The sequence below is a fragment of the Drosophila willistoni genome, assembly GCF_018902025.1.
Source record: "Drosophila willistoni isolate 14030-0811.24 chromosome 2L unlocalized genomic scaffold, UCI_dwil_1.1 Seg168, whole genome shotgun sequence".
NCBI classification, from domain to species: Eukaryota; Metazoa; Arthropoda; class Insecta; order Diptera; family Drosophilidae; genus Drosophila; species Drosophila willistoni.
The window spans coordinates 534,989-554,267 of NW_025814047.1; the positions used below are offsets into that span (position 1 = coordinate 534,989).

The 19,279-nt window shown below is 36.1% G+C and overlaps 1 protein-coding gene across 1 annotated transcript in view; it reads right to left on the minus strand.

The window, feature by feature from the left end:
- Positions 1-13,697: 13,697 nt before the first annotated feature.
- LOC6643372 (potassium voltage-gated channel subfamily H member 8) overlaps positions 13,698-19,279 on the minus strand; it is an 82,448-nt gene continuing 76,866 nt past the window's right edge. The window contains exons 15-17 of the mRNA XM_002066168.4: positions 18,791-18,944; positions 18,437-18,561; positions 13,698-15,679 (exon numbers count right to left, since the gene is read on the minus strand). Of these exons, the coding sequence (XP_002066204.1) occupies positions 13,817-15,679; positions 18,437-18,561; positions 18,791-18,944 (2,142 nt within the window). The 3' untranslated portion in view covers positions 13,698-13,816. The remainder of the gene's footprint in view (positions 15,680-18,436; positions 18,562-18,790; positions 18,945-19,279) is intronic.

The following is a 19,279-nucleotide window of genomic DNA, read 5'->3' on the forward strand; positions in this document are numbered from 1 at the left end:
CCAACAATTAGGTCGACTAGGTGATACCCAGTAGTGACAAGAAGTTCCTAAACTGGAAATGTCCTTTAGGTCCTTTTTCATTTTCTGTTGTATTTAATTTAATTGGAAAATGGACAATTAATTACCCTTCTGGACAATATTATACAAAAAGTAAAAAGAAGTTAAAAGTATTATTACTTACAAGAAGGTTAACTAATTAAATGTTTACCCCTTGATGGAAAGCATTACATTCGAAAACAAGATTATTTATTTTATAAAGTTTACAATAATTAATTAAAAATTTATAAAAATTGTATTTAAAATATGTAAGTAAAAGTTTAACAATGATATTTGGAATTATATATGGTAAACTTTGCAGTTGGAAAGTTTGATTTCCTTATAACTTTTCACATAATTGTAATTCCCAACTAGTTTTAGTGGAATGATATTGAAATTATAGAGGGATAAGAGAAGTGCAGTAATTAAAGAGGCTGCTTACTAGCGAGTTGTCTTTACTTAAACAACCTACTCATATTTATTCATTTTAATAAATGAAAATTAAAAAGTTTATCAGTTAAACAATTTTGTTATTAACTTTCTACAATGGGGTAAATACCTCAGATTTTAAAGTATAAAGTATAAATAAGATATCCTGAGTAGAACGAGGACCAAATAAGTTACAGACTCCATAATGGTTGAAGGCAACTTTCGATCTACTACATAGACCTACTATAGATCTATATAGACATGGCTGACATCAATATTGATGTTTTTTTCACACGTTAATAGTACACTTCAAGTTCAACATCATAGGGTATCAAATAAGGGACACAGACCATCTAGCCATGCAAAGAGAATGAACGAAAGAGAAACATACATAGTTAGAGATAGAGACAGGGGATAACTTGAATCGAGGCCTGCCGCAAAATGGGCCACAGTTTCCTGGCCTTTGCCATTTTTACCTTTACTCTCATTTCTTTCTCTTCATTCTATCTATCTACCCTTTGTATGCATGTGTGAGGCATGTAGAATATTTAAGGTGTCGCTGGACTAACTCGATTAGTTTTACAGCTTCTCTTCTTCTTCAGCTGTTGTCCTGTGCCTCAGTTCTGTGTCTCAAAGTTTCTTTCTCTTTCTCTTGCTATGTCTGGGTCTGGCTGCCCCACGCATTAGGATAGCGTGTCAGTTTCGATTTTAACCAATACACGCCCCAAAGACACAGATACACCGTAACACAGATACATTTACAGATACAGATAGTAGAGAAAGAAACCCAGCATCTTTCCCCTCGTCTTCATTGCTTCCTCCCGCTTCTATTTTTTGGCTTTTGTTTTGTATAGTTCCTTTTTTTTCCTATTTGACTTTTGTTGATTTTGTGTGGGTGCTTCCCAAAATCATGGCCATTGTTGTTTTTGCAAATTGTGCGGTTTGTTGTTTTTTTGTTAAAAGGAGACGGAACAAGGCAGAGCACAGAGGGGAGAGTGAGTGTCTATACGGCTCATGATGGTGGTGGTGGTATTACCAAAACAAAGATGGGTGCTTGGCTTTTCGACCAAGCTCAGATTTTCTAATCAGTTTTGTAATTGTTTCTTTTTGGTTTTTTGTCTCGTTGTGGGTCAACTTTTGGGGTAAGCCCCAGTCTGCTCAACCCTTTAGGGCTGCCAGACGCAGACTTCTGAAAAGTTTGCCATATACTTACTGTTATTGTATTGTATTGTGTATATATATTGATATCATGCCGGTTAGGCCATTGCCATCGCTTTGATATTTTATCAAGTTAATGAAACTATTTTCACATTCTTTTTCCTTAAAAATTAAAGTTGAAGTTTCATACTTTGTTTTCGGTTTTGACCCTTAAATTCTTTAAAGTTCGCGAAAAAAATGTATCCTTTGTATTAAATATTTATGCATTAAAGGGTCCTATTATTCTACTTTCTTATCGTTAGCGAAACAATTTTCCTTCGCCTCTTTCCTTCTAATTAGCCAATAGTTTTGATTGCAATCCTGGTTCTTCACATATTGTCGAATGTATTTTTTGAAATGAAATTTAAAGAAAGGTTTATTTGATACAAATCCATTCTCTGCAGAAGTCAACTTTGACTTCATTCAAGTTGAAATACCATTGAAAACTGAATTACCTCAATGGCAAAAAAGTCACGATTTTTCTTAAACTTTGGTGAGAAGAGAAACTGACTGTGACAACGGATAAAAAGGAGCAATGTGAAGTAAATTGAAGTATTGAGAGATTTCTTTGACGAGTGATTGTAACCGCAAAAGCTATTCCATTTACCTTTGCCCCCTGTGCTATGCTTCACTTGCTTTACTGCAACACTTTAACCACTCAATTGAACAAAGTCAATCGTTCACATCATTATTGATAAACACATCATAAAAAATCAATTTCATCTGACCATAATAATGACTTTAAACGTGTCACATGTCAAATGAAATTTGTCGCCTTTTAGTTTCTATGGCAGCCTGTTGCTCTTTGCCATAATGTGTAGGAGCAGCAGTATAAATTGAATTGGATTACATATAAATTAATAAACAAAAACACAAATTGTGAGTTTCAGCATTAACATTTTTCCCATGAAATATAAAATTAAAAAAAAAAAAAAAACAAGGGAGAAAAGAAAAATTGTCACATCAAAATGGATTATTCAGTCGTGTTGAGAAGGGGACAAATAATCACCGCTGCCGTCATTTACATGTTTACACGCCGCGGTTGCCAAGTTGCTAAGTCTGAGGTTAATTTTCGTAATACGATGTAATTTTTTAATGTGCCACAAAAATGAAAGCAAAAAGGAACATGGAAAAAGAACGAAAAAACGGTAGCAAAAGGGTTGAGCAAATAAAATCAACCGTACGAAGGGAAAATGCGTTAAAATTCATGGCCAAATAAAATGTAAAATCGACTGAAAATGAAATAAAAAATGAAAATCCTATTAACATAAGGAAGTCAACGGCTCAGGGATACCCTGTATCAGGTCAAGATACAGATTTAATATGTTTTTTTCATGAAATTCTGAAAATATTTAGTCAATATATATTTAATCTGGTAATAATTCCAAAATATGTAAGTGTTATCAATTAGATTACGATACGAAAGGAGCCCATTCCTAAGTTCTTTGACATCAACTCCTAAACTAAGGAAACGGTTACGAAAACTGTGAATAGGTGAATGGATTGGTCTTAGCCAGATGGGTATGAAAACAGTTAAGAGATTGCAAAGAAAGATCTGAACAAACAGATAACTTAAAAAATAGGCATTTGGAGGAAGAGTTGAAAGATAACAATCCTACTTTGGCATATTTACATGATTAAATGCTGGTGAAAAATATGCCTCTATGCTTTCTAGGGTCGAATTAATTTGACTGCTTTGAACCTTTAATACCCTTACATACCATCAGGATGCGCGGTATAATGAGAAAGATCGACCTTGACGGAATTGAAAGGCGCAGCATTGGCAAAAGAGTTCAGTACAAATGACCTTTTGGGCGGCTGCATACAAAATTTCACTTATTTATTTGTTGTACTTGGTTTTTTATGTGTTTTTTTTTTTATTTAAACCAAAAAGGGGCCAGCAGTCGGGGGTGGACAGCAGACGAGATTGGCGCAATTAACAAGAGTTGGTCTCAAATGGGGAAAAGCGAAACAAAAGCCAAAAAAAAAAGAGAAAACGAAAAAAAGGAATGCAAAAGCAGCCGCTAGTTGCCTGCAGGCAGGCAGCCAGCATCAGCATCAGCAGCATCCACTTATTTATCAAATCGGCCTTCTCCCAGTGAACTGCCATTTATCTCAAAGACAGAAAAGGGCCAACAGCAACAGCAACAACAACCTCAACAACAGCAAATCCGAAAAAAATACAAGCAACAAAAAAAAAAAAACAGCGGCATATTTATTTTGACCTTAATTAAAGACGCGAACGCATATTGCCCGGCTCGTTATTTTTTAGTTTGCCTGCAATCTGAAGTTCAAATTTACTGCCTCTTGTTTGTTTTAGAGATTCAACTGTTTCTCTTATCCGTAGCTTCTTTTTTTCTCCACTCTTCTTTTACTGCAAATATTTGGTTAGGATGAAAATCTAATTAAAGCAACTTTTTTTGTTTTCACTTAATTGCAAACTAATGAAATTTGACCAATCTGCTGTCTACTTCTGGCATCAAAATGAAACAAGCCTCATCTGAAGTAAAATTCTAGTGTGAGTTGCTTAATGTATTGTCTACTTTTAGGCTTAACCTCAAGTTAATCCTTATTTGTGTTCATTATCTCTTGGAATTCAAAATACCTTGACTGATTGCTAACATTTCTTGTTCTTACGGTAAACTATAAGTGAATTAAAGTTTTTACCTACTTAATGTGAACTAGACTAAGACAATAAGGCTTATATTCCAAATAAAGACTTTATACTAGTTCTTATAAATAGGTATGTAACAAAAATGTACATATATGTATATACAGTGAAACCTCGATATAACGAACTTCGTTATAACGAAAAACCCAATATAACGAATTTTTTGTTAAGTCCCTTGAAAGGACTAAGGTTTTACATTTCAGTACCTATAGCGAATCAATAGATATAACGAATAATTTTGCGATCCCCCTCAGATTCGTTATATCGAGGTTTCACTGTAATTATAGACTCACACTGCAATGAAGAGATGAGAAAATTAGTGGCAGAAATAGTTTGTTATAGCTTCAAGCAAGTATTATAGCAAAATCTTGACAAAAGAGAAAATTTAAACAGAAGACTTCAGCTTAAGTCATAATGTCAAACTAATTCTAACCCACATTTTTAGTCTCTCATTTCAATATCAAATATTATAAGCTAACAAAGTTAATACTAATTAAATGAACAAGCTTAAATGCCAAGTCTTGATGATTTTGTACTATATTAATCCATTTTAACATTGACAACTTTATTACCACATTTTCCAAGGAAAGATATTTCACGTGAGGTTTTCTACTTGGCGCACAAATTGTGGCTATTATTTCACATTAACAGTATACAAATGCTGCTAAAACGATTCGAAGACCATTTAAAATAATACTTAGAGATCGCTATGTGCAAGATGTTGATTTCTTCTTATGATTGATGACATTTTGTTGTTATTCCATTTTCCAACTTTGTTTTTCCTTTCTTCTTAAAGTATTCATTACTCAGGACTAATTAAGTTGACCAGTTAAGATGGCAGGTAAACATTTGATCGAACACTTTTAGTTTCCCACTTTCATTTAGTTGACTGGTTTTAGCTCATTAAATGCCACTCATTTCTATTGCTGTCGCCGATTCTCTCCTCCTTTTCGATTTCTCGGTGCGCTAAAGTTTGTCACTTTGACTCAAAAGTGGCCTCGGGGTTAAAACGCGAGACCTAAACTAAGCTTCAGAAGAGTTATGCTATTACATTTCTCAGCGTGTTTTTCCTGTATATTTTTCTCGTTTCTTTTTTTCTCTTTCCTTCTTTACCAGCTGCCACTTCAATTACATAAAATTCACATTATTGGGGGGCATGAGAGAGAGAAAAAAAATAGAGAAAGAGCAAATGGGCGCATTTGAGGCGAGACGGCGTAAAAGAGTTTTTTTTATGTTTTGTTTTTGTTTTGTTAAATTAAAATGCCCAAAGGCAGCACAGCAAGTACTGTGCACAAGAGAAAGGGAGATAAAGTGTGAGATAGAGAGATCAGATTGATGGCATTTGTTCTGACATCAGCCGGAAACATTTTGCCCACCAAAAGCCCAAACCGAGCACACAAAGGGCGAGAGACAAACATGGTCAAAATGAATGCCAAGGGCCAAAGCAATCGACACAGCACAACAAACACCCAAACATGGAACGAAGCAACAACAAAAAAGAGACGAAACCAGCAGAAAAAAAGCTTTGACCAAAAACAATGGCAATGCGCTTCTAATTTACATGCTGGCTGAATGGCTGCGAGGATGGCTCCTCGTTATGTTTTTTTTTCGCCTTTTCTTCCATTTTTAAAACAATACAAAAAATCTTCCCTAAATGTGTTACACCGACTCTGAATCACCCTGTAACTTCATCAATTCATTTTTTGTAAATATTCTTTTGAAAATTAATAAAGTAATTTAACACAGAAATCATTAAATTATCACAATTATCACAAATTAATATATTGTCCTTATTTAATGACCTTCTTTTGCCAAATTCTGTTCTTTCATTCTTAATAAGAATATAATATGTTAATGTTTGATGTATTTAAAATAAATGCAGCGCTTAAAAATAAGATTGGCAGTTTAATATATAATAATAATAACATATTTGGTTAATTGATAGACATGTTTAGGTAATGCTTGAAGGGAAAATTTAGTAAAGATGGAAAAAGCTCGATAACGCTTAATTAAAATAAACTTGCTAAAAAAATTCGCCCTCAAAACAATTCAAATACGAAATAAACATTAGCCAAGAAGCCAGTCTATAGTTGCTTTTACTTATTATTCGTTATATAACAAACGAAACGTAGTATTTCTAAGTGCAGAACATACAAAGCAATCTCTGCTTGATCAAAGCAACTAAATTAATTCATTGTGTGTGCCTTATTGGGATTTACACATTTATGCGAAGGCTTTATATAAAGGCAATATGTGTAGAAACATCCTCAGATCTCGAACAACATCTGACAACCGATTTCTTCTTTTTTCGTAGCATACATTTGTGCGAAACTTAATATGCTCTTATTCCAAAATGCCTACGCGGTACAAAAACACAAAACTGTGCCGCTTTTCGCGCATTTACCGTTAAAAATTAATGCCATACCACTTTGCGCAGAAGAGGCAACCAAAAAAAAAATTACGCGCCAAAAAGGAAGTTTCCAGTTGCCAACTCAATTTCGTAAATAAAGCAGAGGGAGACAAAAAAGGGTAATTCATTTCCCTATCTCTGTATCTTCTTCTCACTCACTCGCTATTTCTTTATTTTCTCTATTCCTCTTACTCCCTCTCTCCCGCTCTCGCTCTCCCTGCCAGCCTTTGGGCAAAACAATTAAATCACAATGTCTGTCTGTCTCACTGTCTGTCTGCTTGCCTAAGCTGCGTTAAGAATTTTGCCCCGCCCAGAAAGGAATTCTTCTTTTTTTGGTTTGGCAAAGATGAAGAAAACTTTTTGCCATGGGAAATTTGTGTATAAGTTAGTATATTTCTTTGTATGTATATGTGTGCGTTTGGTCTAAGTAAAAGAAAATCCCATTCCAGACAATTAGGCGCAATTTGCATGCATCAAACCAAAGCCACAAAGAGCATGTTTAAGTGCCGCATATGCGGCAACAACAACAACACAAAACTTTCACCAACTCTTGAGGAAAATTGAGGCTGCTAAATCTCTCCGTCTCTCTTTTTTTTTTTGTTATGTGTGTGCTTCCACTTAAACGCTTTCGAATGAAGTTTCACGCGTAAAAGTCATAAATAAAAAGACAACCAGCTTTGCTGTATATGTGTGTGTATGTGTATGTGTATGTGTGCGTGTTCTTGAGTGTGTGTGTCTGACAAATCTGTAGAACAACGCCCCAGTGCCATAACCGGGCAGGCGACTGTCAGCCAAGCACTCGCTCATATGAAAAACTCATTTAACTCATAAATTATGCACTAAAAAACAAATAACTCATCATTTTTATGCGTTCGTCGAAGTTCTCTGTATGCGTATGTATTTGTATGTGAGTATCTGTGCGTTCGTATGTGTCGCTTGCATTGTGTGGGTGACACTTGCCCCATAAATACACTCGTGGAAAAATGTTGCTAGACACAAAAATGACAAAAACAAAAAAAACACAATGAAGAAAAAAAACAATCATAAAACAAAGAACGAAAAAGTTAAGACAGACCATAAAATCCCTATAGAACGCAAAACTAAATGTCAGGAATTTGTAACTAGACCTCTTCAAACGACTCACGAATGCCAAACTGGCAGCTGCTTTCATTTCAATATTTCCAAAAAATTAAAATTGAAAAAACAAACTTATAAAAGATAGAAGCATGAACCTTGAATAATCGAAAAAAAGTATTCAAGAGACTATTAACTTTGGACATAAACTATGAATAACTTTTTGATATTTAAATGCAAATCTTCTAAAATCTAATTTCATTTTAATCTTATTCTAATTCTAATTTTATTCTAATCTAATACATCATTTCGAATATCAGATAGAACAAAATTATATTCTTTAATTTCTAAACCTTAGAAAAACTGAACGAAAATGTTGAGAAAACTTCAATTTATTTAAAAGATTCGTTTTCAATTTTTAGTAACATTTTTAATCAATAGCTTTGATAATTTCAAACAAATCTATTTTCTGAAAATTCGAAATGTTAACTAACTTTCCGATAATAAATTCCAATGAGAGAAATTTAAGTCCAGCAAGCTTTAGAAATAAAATTCCGACATTGAAAAGCAATTCCCATTTTGTCGAGTTTAACTAACATTTTTTCCTTGTCCGTATGAGTTTCTCTCGATCGCTTATGATATATAAGTGGTCGGAGTATGTATAATGTATTATATACATATTTATATATCTATATTCTTTTCATTGTATGCATGCATGCTTTCGCTTAACACATATCTGACATTTAAGCACACTCGAACATATCTTGAGGCAGCCATTTAGCAGTATTTAAAATTTATGACTTGACTATTAAGTACGTATTAACTGGCAAAGCAATGAGGACAAAAGCACAAGGCGAATGCGATAGAACAAGTTGAAGGAGCAAAAACGTAGAAGAGGGAACTTTTAATGCTATTGGGTAAGAGAATAAAAAAAGGGAAAAGTGAAAATTACCACAAATATGGCTGCAGTGAAAGTTGCAAGAGGTGCAAAAGTTTACAGCACACAAAAAACCAAAAAAAAAAAAAAAGGATATTTTACCTCATGTTTTTTGTTGCAGCCACCTGGCAATGGAGACGTTCGTTTTTTAAGTGAGTGGGTAGGATGAGAAAGTTGGGAATGATGAGAGTGCAATTAGAGCGGAACTACATTAGCTAATCAAATGTTGGGGGCGTTGCCGTTCAGTTTTGCAAAACGGCAAATGCCGCTTTGCTAATTACTCCCATGAATCCTTTTAATACGATTACGCGAATTGACACAAGCATCTCCCCCAAATGTCCTTGTGCCACCTGTAGTATACAATGTGTGTGTGCGTGTGTGTGCACTGAGTGTGCGGTCAACTTTGTCTAATGAAGCGCATATTAGAGCCGGGGCGACATCAACATTGCTGCCGCCAGCCAAAGCACTTGCCATTGCCCGCTGACTTATTGGCATTTTCTTTACAAACGCATTTAACGCGCAGGCCAGAAAATCCGATGCTCCACCTCTGCAGTCAGCATCATCCTACAGGCAATAGCCTGTTAAAGGTAGAAGAGCTTCGAATGATGGCTCGATGCCTTGCTGGTTAGTTGACTGTGAGCCATCCAGCCGTTCGTTGCCGTTCAATTCAATTTCAGTGTAAAACTTTTGCAGCCAGCCTTAACACACACACACACACACACACAAGCACACACATACTCATTTAACCAACCGCACAGTGCATTCATTTTGGTTTGCCTGCCTTTTCTCCCTCACTTGGGTTTCCATTTCGTGTTTTTTCTTTTTTCTTCTTGTGTCGTAAAAGTTTTCTCTCCTTTTCGCCCCGCCTGAGTCAGCCGCTCGCTTGTTGTGCCGCTTCATCGATTCTGACTGGTAATTTGCTTTATGTTCGTTTGCTTTGCCTCTTTCACTTACTTAAAATAAATTAGAAATTATTGAAGCATTTAGATTTGCCAATTGATTTTAACTTTAACTCATAAATATTTCTCCAGCGAGAAACAACAAACTAACTGAAACTAAATCGAATGATGCCAACTGATTGACGGCGAGTGCAAAAAGTGTTGCCTACTGTTTGGCGCTGACCCAGACTAGGGCAAGAGAATTGGAGCAGAAATTAAGCTTATGACTGTCATCTAGCTACTTTGTAACCAGATATATGCATATGTGTATGTGTCTGTGTGTGTGACATTGTCTTTGCGCGCGTATGAGTGTGTGTTTGTGTGTGTGCGTGTGTGAAATTGCAATCAATGGCTTTTGTTGTATTTGTCACATTGGCAACGGCATCCGGCAACAACATAAATGTGTGTCTCTAGCTCTCACTCACTCTCCCTTGGGCTACCTCCCATCCGTACCAACATTTACACTGCCGCGCCATGCCATGAAGCAATTTGTATTTTGCGTAATTAAGGGGATGGCCATTGGCCAGGATCTAATTGCCGTCAATGTCTGCGTTTCTAATTAAAACAATATCCACTTTGAAAGCAAATGGCTGCTTCGCATTTAAACGCATCTTATTAGGCAATTTACTTACCACCAAAGTGCAACCTCAATCACATTTTTTTCCCTCACTTTCATTTCCCTCACCCCTTTTCCAACGTCCCAGCCGTTTTTTTTATTTTCTTGTGGCAGTAAAAAGTTTTTCAAGAAAGTTAAGGGAACTGGTAAACTTATTTTCCTTGCGTTCAAATAGTTTTTTCTTCTTTGATAATAGCTTCAAGTTATTAACATAATTCAAATTTAAACTTACTGTAAAAAGGGGTTGGAAAAATTATATCGCCATTTCGGTTTCTTCCATCTTTTATTACAAGTTTTTATATAAATTATTACAAAAAAAATGCATTTAATTGTAAGAAGAAATTTTACTAATTACCCAAAATTTAAAAGGTAAAATTAATATAATCAATTCAGTTTACCTTATTTTAATCTTTTCGAAATATGAAATACTTACCGAAAAGTGGTTTCTTCTCAGGATAACAAGCTTAAAAAGTTATTAATGAAGCTTTAGAAGAAGATTGCCCAAACATAGGTGTGAGTATTTTCAAAAGCTTTCAAAACTAACATTGGGGTAATTTGTACTATAAAAGTCCTGTCAAAACGTGAATAAAAATGTTGATTAGTTGTTTTGGGTTTATTTTAAAACTTAAGCCAATAAAAGGGGAACAACTTTATTCTTCAATTTTATAACATGGTGCTGGTCTATAATATCCTTATAAGTTTGTCGTCTAAAGCTTTAGTACAAGAGTGGAAAAATGTGAAAGGTTCGTTAAAAGCTCCAATTAGACATCAACCAAGGATGCTAGAGCTTTTATCACAATTATTTACCATAGCTTTAAAACCAAAACATCGCAAAGTATTGTTTCCAAATGTATTTAGTACACATTTTTAGGGTCTACCACTCTTTAATTTGTATAAGTTACGAATATAAGAGTCGAGACAGTCACCTGTTTGAATTATGATTAACAAATCAATTTGTATTATCGTTTAAAGACTCCTTAGTAATATTATCTATATCCTTTCTGTATTGCTTTTACTTCTTTAGTTGCGTATATTTCCCATGCAACTGAACATCTCGTGTATGTTTTATCTGTTAAGAAGCTTATCAGCTACAAATTTGGCAAATGTTGACTCTAATACCTCCATTGACATATGAACTTACCACATACACAGACACACAAATACATGTATGCATAGAATTGGTCTATATAGGAAGCTAGATGCTAACCCCAATTGAGTTAATCGCATTAAAGCCAGACTCATATGCTTTAGCATGCAAAATGGCCAAAAGAAAAAAAACAGAAAAAAAAAAGGGAAAACAAGTATAAGGAGAGAGACAGAGACTGAGCCGAAAACAGCTAAGGCCAAAATCAATTTGTGCTAAGCAAATCACAATCTGTGTGTTAACTTGATTGCTCTATTAGTTAGTGGGCATTCCCAAGAGTAACTGAAATGCATACTAACCACAATTAACTTCTTCAATTTCACATTAAATTGTTTTATTTTTTATTTTTCGTTTATTTGAAATGTTGAATATCTTTTTCATGTTCCATATATAACTACATTTGTCTATATATACCAAATATATTTAATAGACGATATATATATAGTCTCAATATATACACATACATGTGTAACATTAATTTTTTAAAACAATTAAAAACGTTCAATAGATTTTGTTCTTTATCTTTTTTTCACATGAAATAGTTAATTCTACCCATAAATACATACAATTTGCTTGATTAAAATATTTTTAGTTATATATATATATATATATATTATATATATATAAATGTATATATAGTATTTGGTATTGATTTATGTATATATTCTACCACATATAAAACCTACACAAAAATGCTTACATCAAAGATAGAATGAAGCCACAAGTCTTTATAGTTGTTTGGGAACAATTATTACATACGAGGGGCGGCAAAAAAGTTATCGTTTAACCATTTTGATATTGTTTAATTAATTTTGGTGTTAATTCTGAATTGAAACATTCAATAAATAATATACAAGGAGGTTTTTATGCAAATCTTCTTTTTGTCCACATCGATTAGTTTTTTCTTCCGCCCCTTTTATGAAGGTATAGTTACCATATAAATTAGATACATATACATACATATGTATGTGTAATTAGATTTATGTATGTACAATTTGATGAATTACTAGAAATATACAGTTATCTATATTTTTGACCACACAAATGGGTAAATGTTCTTAAATTTTAATTATCTTTCATTTGATAAACCCTTTCTGTCAATAGGGCCACAATAATTGTTTTCTACAATTCGCGCTCTCCTCGTAATCACAAATATATCTCTTTCACTTTATAAGTAAGAGAATCCGTTGAACTTCCAACTTTGCTACTTAGCGCACACGATTGTCAATTAACTTATATGATATAGAGACATTTTGGTAAATCCTTCACTTCTTGTCCAATACAATTTCTTGGCCCTTACTAAAGGTTTTCTATCTAACTTTACCATAATCTCATCCAATTTTTTTTTTTTTCATTTATCTCAACAAATTGGCATCAAATTTTCACATTTTTTAATTGCCAAAAACTAATACTTTGAATTTCATGATTATGTATGTTGCTTTGCAATATTATATATTTTTTATTAATTACTAATTTAATCGGAGGTTTAATTTATAATTTTCCTTTTCCTTTTTTATTATTAATATTTTTGTTTATTTATTTTTTTTTTTTTTGTACTTTGTCTTACCTCACAGCAAACTGCAAATAAAATTTGTTGGCAAATCATTGACCAAAATTATTGATTTGAATACTGTTGCAGATTGATCAGTTTTCTAAATCTATAAATTATAATTCCGAATAATTTTCGGCTTTAATCTGATAACAAAAAGAAACGTTTAAAAGGAAAATTGATTTTTTAAGGAATTTAAAGTTATATTTGGTAGCTATTTAGATAATTATCTATGGGCATTAATCGGATACCTATATCAATCTTCTTAAAACGTGAAATGTATCTGCAAGAGTATTCACACTTCGGTAAGCCGAAGTTAATTGGGTTTGTTTGCCAACCGTTTGAGATTTTGCTTTTTAAGAATCAAGTTCCTGTAGTTGACATTAAACATTGAGATATAGATTACACAATTAGTTGTCGGTAATTAATTCTTGTCTGTCCATATGGTACAGACAATTTAAAAGTGGTAGATTTTCTTTTATGTTTTTCCTGCACTTGCTATTGCTGACAGCCTCTCTTTTAAATTTTTACTTTTTACTTATCGCTTCGCCGGATAGAGTTAAAAAAATATATATATATTTATATGTATGCATATGTAGATAATCTTTTGATATGCTAGATTTAAGATTTAAATATGTATATTAGATTTGGTTAACAAAACAAACGAAATGATTTATATAACAAACTAGTGTGTCTGTGTGTGTGTGTATCTTAAAGATATTAAAAAGTACAAGCGTCTTCGTGTTTCAGTATTAATTAAAAAATAAATCACGCAAATGTCTCTCCACGCCTTCTAATCATAGTTGTGACTCCTTTTACTTGACACTGGGATCTCGTAGGGAGCGCGTGGATGGCAGACCACGCAGACCCTTCTCCAATTTGTCGGCATCGCCAGCAGAAAACCGGAAATTCTGTGCATGTCCCTGGCCCTGACCCTGCACAGTCAACATACGTGTCGAGGTGGAGGTGGAGCAGCGTTTACTATCCATGCCCCGTCTTCCAGGACCCAGCAATTCTACACTCTCCTCCTCCTCGTCGTCCTCTTGCCCACCGTAGCCAAGGGGAGCTGTTGATGGCGCTGGTACCTTAGCTGGCGGAGAATATTCTGCTTGAGCCTCTGTTAAACGACGATATTCACCACTGCGGGAGTGCTGCAACTTCCAAGAGGCCCTCCTGGTGGTTGCAGCCGCCACACTGGCCACACTGTGGCTACTATTGCTGCAGTGCACCGCCGCATTGGTGGTGGTGGTATTGCTGGTCAGATTGCCAGTGCTCTGTGAGACCAAACAATTCGAACTAGAGCCATTTGAACTGCTGCTGTTATTGCTGCTATTGCTCGACAAGCTGGAATTGCTACCTCCCACAGCCGCTCCACTGCCTCCTCCATTGCGTCGTCGTTTACTTTTGCTAATGGGCTGCTCTTGCAGCTGCTGAAGTTGCTGCTGCTGCTGCTGCTGTTGTGTATTGGTGGGAGAGCTGAGTAATGGATCTGTGCTCTTGCAGCAACTTTGATGGCTGGCCGAATGCCGAATGGACCAACGAAAGTCATTAGAATTCTCATCATCCATCTGGGGGAGAGCCATGGGACGCTCCTTGGGCGGCGAAACGCATTCATTGATTGTATTGAGGGGAGAGATTTGCACAGTTTGCTTTTGTTGCAGCATTTCCATTTCATTCTTGATGGCCGGCTCAATACCCAGAAGGCCCAGCACAAGACGCGGATTGGCCAAAACGAAACGCTCAAAGGTGGGAAAATCAATGCGATAGAAATCGGTCTGGCAACTGCTATTGGTGGTGGTTACAGCTGGTGGGGTTGTTGATACTGGAGCCGGCGGTGCCGCTGTTCTGGTGGCAGATTCGACTGGAGAGGTGGTGTTGGCGGCTGGCAATTGCATTTCACGACCCCAAACCTCAGGCGGATGCGAGGAACAGCGTTGCATAGCCTCGGCAGTGCTCATATGCTGTCCATGAATATCTAAGCTCACCTCAGCGGCAGTTACTCCACAAATATTGGGTATGGAACGAGCTGGCGGGAACTTAATGGAGCCATGCAACGTGGCTGCAGCTGTTGAAGAGGAAAATGTCATTTCCTGTAGGGCGCTAATAGCATTCCTCACTTCCACGCTCAACTGGGCAACATCCTGATGCAAAGTAGACACTTGGGAGTCCAAACGTTCGAGCGAAGGTCTCTTTGCCGGCTCCTCCTCCAGTGGCTCGGGCTCTTCAAAAGATCCACGATCCAAACTGCTGGCTGCATTTAATGTTCTTCGCTTATTCGTCTCCCTCAGTGTTATAAGTGAACGTCCACGCTGATGCAAACGCTGGTGATGTCGCGGACTGTTGGCCATATTCATACCCAGCAGAGGAGAACGTGTTCCAATGCTATGCAGAGGTGAGGGCGAAGGCGTTGCCCCTGTTCCGACCCCTGTTCCACCATTCTCCTTGTCTGCCTCACTACCCTCGTCGCCCTCCTCGCGATTCTCATCGTCCTCACTGATGCTGGGCAGGGGAAATGATGGCCCAATATCCGACTCCTGATTCTCATATCCCTCACGCAAATTGAAGGTCAAATCATGCTGTATATCATTCGCAAACTGTTGCTGATATTCTGGATACAAGCGAAGTACTTCCACCAGACCGCCCATGTGGATGCACTTCAAGTCGCAGTAGGTGAGAGCCTGCAAAAGGAAAACCACACACCAAACATAATGTAAGTAAGTCAAAAGCCGTTTTGTTTACATAAACGATTATGCACTCGGCACAAAATGAGTGCGTTTTATAAAGAAAAGCCACAACAGCTGCATCAAGGATACTTTTTAATAACCCGAATGCACTCAATAGTATGTAAATACCTCGCAATCGAGACTTTTACATGGTATGATGGCCATGGAAATTAAAATAGAAGCATAAAATACATTGAAAACGAAATTAAACAAAGAAATTTTTTAAATTGTTAAATAAGTAACTCGGAGTTGGCTCGGAGTTTTGTTTCAAGCGCCATTTTATAACAAATAACTAAATCTGATGACGCAAAAATATTATACGTGGTGTTTGTAAATTATGATTCTCAACTAGTTTTTAAGTTCATTTTATGAAGTGGAACTCTTGAATCTTGGGCACTGCAAAACCCGCTATCCTTGTAGTCCCTAGAGCCAGTTAATTAGCAATGTTTATTTATCAAGATTTAAAATCCTTTAAAATTTTCTTTTTTTTCTTTTTATATAATACACCCATAGGGTGAAATGGTATATTAAAGTCGCCAAAATGTATGTAACAGGCAGAAGGAAGCATCTCCGACCCCACAAAGTATATATATTCTTGATCAGGATCAACAACCAAGTCGATCTAGCCATGTCCGTCTGTCCGTCCGTCCGTATGAACACCTAGATCTCGGAGACTATAAGAGCTAGAGCCACCAAATTGTTTATGTAGACTCGTGTAGTATGTAGAGTGATCAAGTTTATTTCAAATTTTTGCCACGCCCCTTTCCGCCCCCGCAATTTAAAAAAAGCGTTTATCTCAAAAACTATTCCAGCTAGAGACACCATATTTGGTATGTATATTTGCTTAGTAAATGCACACATTTTGTATGTATGAAAATTTTGCCACGCCCTTTTCCGCCCCCGTAATTTGAAAAACTTGATTATCTCCCGTATTTTTTTACCTCAGGCAATCAAATTTGGCACACTTAAATTTAATACTAATATCTATCAAAATACCAAATTTGATCAAAATTGGATAAAAAACAGTCGAGTTATGCATATAAACGTTTTTCCAAAAGGCCAGAGTTGGCCGTTGGCTGGTGGGGGCGCTAGGGTGCTCGTATGATTGAGTGAGCGAGATACTAAGATATGCTTGTAAGAAGCATGTGAAAATGCTTGAAATATTTGCTTTACTAGTGTATGGTATACCAAAGTCGGCGAGACGACTTACTTACTTCATTTTTTTTTGCTCCTTTTCTTCAATTCAGTTTCTATTCTTGCTTTTGGTATTTAAAATATGTTTGCCTACATTTGTCAACTCAAAAAATATACTAGTTCCAGGGTAAATTCTTGTCGATTTAGAAACCGACTTAGTATTCGTTTCGTCTTTTTAATCTTGACGCCTTGTCGTCATTTTCTGTTTAAGCTCAAGAACGACATCTTGGCGTTTAAATACACACAGATACTCACACACATTACACATTACACACACACATACGCACACCCATGCAAACACACTCTTTGGCTTAAGTATCACTCATACGCCCCGTTGTTGTTGCCTTCTACTTGTTAACATGAAGTGGCGCTGCTGTGAAAACACATTCAAAAACAACATCACCCTTACAAACACACACACACATATAGAGAAACGCGCACACACTTACATTATGTCTGAGCTGCAGACATGCAAATAAACACAACATTAAAGTGAAAGTACAAGTAAAAGTAAAGGTAAAAGTAAGCAAATAAATAAGCAAGCAAAACAAGCAGAGACTGAAAAAAATATAAAGAAAACAGAAACCAAACTAAGCAACAAAGAAGTACATAAGAAAAGAAACAGCGACAAAGAAACAAGAAAATAATAGACAGAGAGAGAGAGAGAGAGAATGCGAGGGAGCAAAGAATTTTTGGCATAAATTAAACTGCTCGAACTAATTAAGCGACAATGAAATTCCACAAATTTTTGTGGTTATTTTAAATCTTCTTTTTGGTCCATGCCTCTCCGCGCAATTTGATGGCAATTAATTAGGCGTGAAGCTGAAGTAACCTGACCTAACCGCTGCAACATTATTGCCATAATTAGTAAAGATATAGACACGCACACCAATACCCAAACAAACTTACACATACACACACACAAACACACATTTATCCAACTGATACTTAAGCCTCATTGCCTTTGTTTGCTTAAGTAAAACAAAAATATTTACCAAAAACAAAAAAAAAAAATACAAAATTTTAAATGTTGTGCAGTCAAGTTGAAAGTTAAAAACACAAAACATTAAGATTGGAGCGAAGAGTAAGAGATACCCTGTGCCCATTAGGTGCTATAAGTTTACCAAGTTGATACCGATTTGTTTTAATAACCATGACTCGAAATATACCCATGAATTTTCATACGTCATTCAAACACCTTTTCTTAACCTTTAAGATATATTTGGGTTAAGAAAATTCATACTTTCTTTCAGCCTACACAATACTACAGGGTATATGAAACAAAGAAAATTCTTAGGCATATTCCATTGCCTCTTCCCGTCGTTTAGCCACGGCAATAAAGTTTAACGAGTCACAGTCTCAACTTAAAGTTTAATGAAAAACAACATGTACATATATGTAGACATGTATATGTGTAATTAAAGTATGGGTAAAAAAAAGAGGGAAAATAATATAACGAGAGCATCAGCATTTGAATACTAAGAGGGTCATTTACTTTGGCTTAGGTTGGAGACCTACCTTGATGTCGCTGCTACTTCGAACTACCACATCCTGGCCGGCACTATTGGTGGTGGCTGTCATCTGGCCATTGCTGGTGGCCACCAGATGCACATTGATGTCGGAGCCAACCAGATCACCCTTACCTGGAATAGAATGGTAGAGGGAACAATAAAAGGTCGTCGTACAACACAAAAGAATCAATAAGCATAAAAATAGCTGCCATTTGTCTAGGCTTTGGCTTGAATAAATAACTAAGCGCGGCGCAAAGCAAAAAGCGAATGAACGCATTTCTCCACTGGGGAGGGCATGAAAGGGGCCAGTGGGACAGGTTCAATAGACTCGCAGCATTAAATTTTTTGATATTTAACTTACCCAAAATGGCAACAACCATATCATCCTTGATCACCTCCATGGAGCCGTTGCACAGATAGTAGATATAGTTAAGTGCGTCGCCTTTGTGTATTAAATATTCACCGGGTGCACAGAAATTCGTTTTTATGTGCAGTGACAACAGTTTCAAACACCCCTGCAACGAATACAAACGCAAATACAAACACAAATATAAATGCGAATGCGAATAGGAATACGAATAAATCCAATGTGCCTGGTTGCTAGTTAGTTTGGGTCAGCAATAAAAGAAAAAAAAGAAGAAAGAAAAACCAAAAGCGACATCTGCTACTGGTCGTGGTCCTGTTCTGCTACCATTGAATGTCCTTGGTCTCGGTCTGGGTCTCAGTCTCGATGTCGGTCTTTTGGTGTCCATCTGCTTCGCTGGAAAAAGCGAAAGCCATGCTATTGGCCACGAAAACTGGCTTAAAGCGCGCTTATAACTGTTGAGTGGTTTTTGTTTGCCTTTGTTTG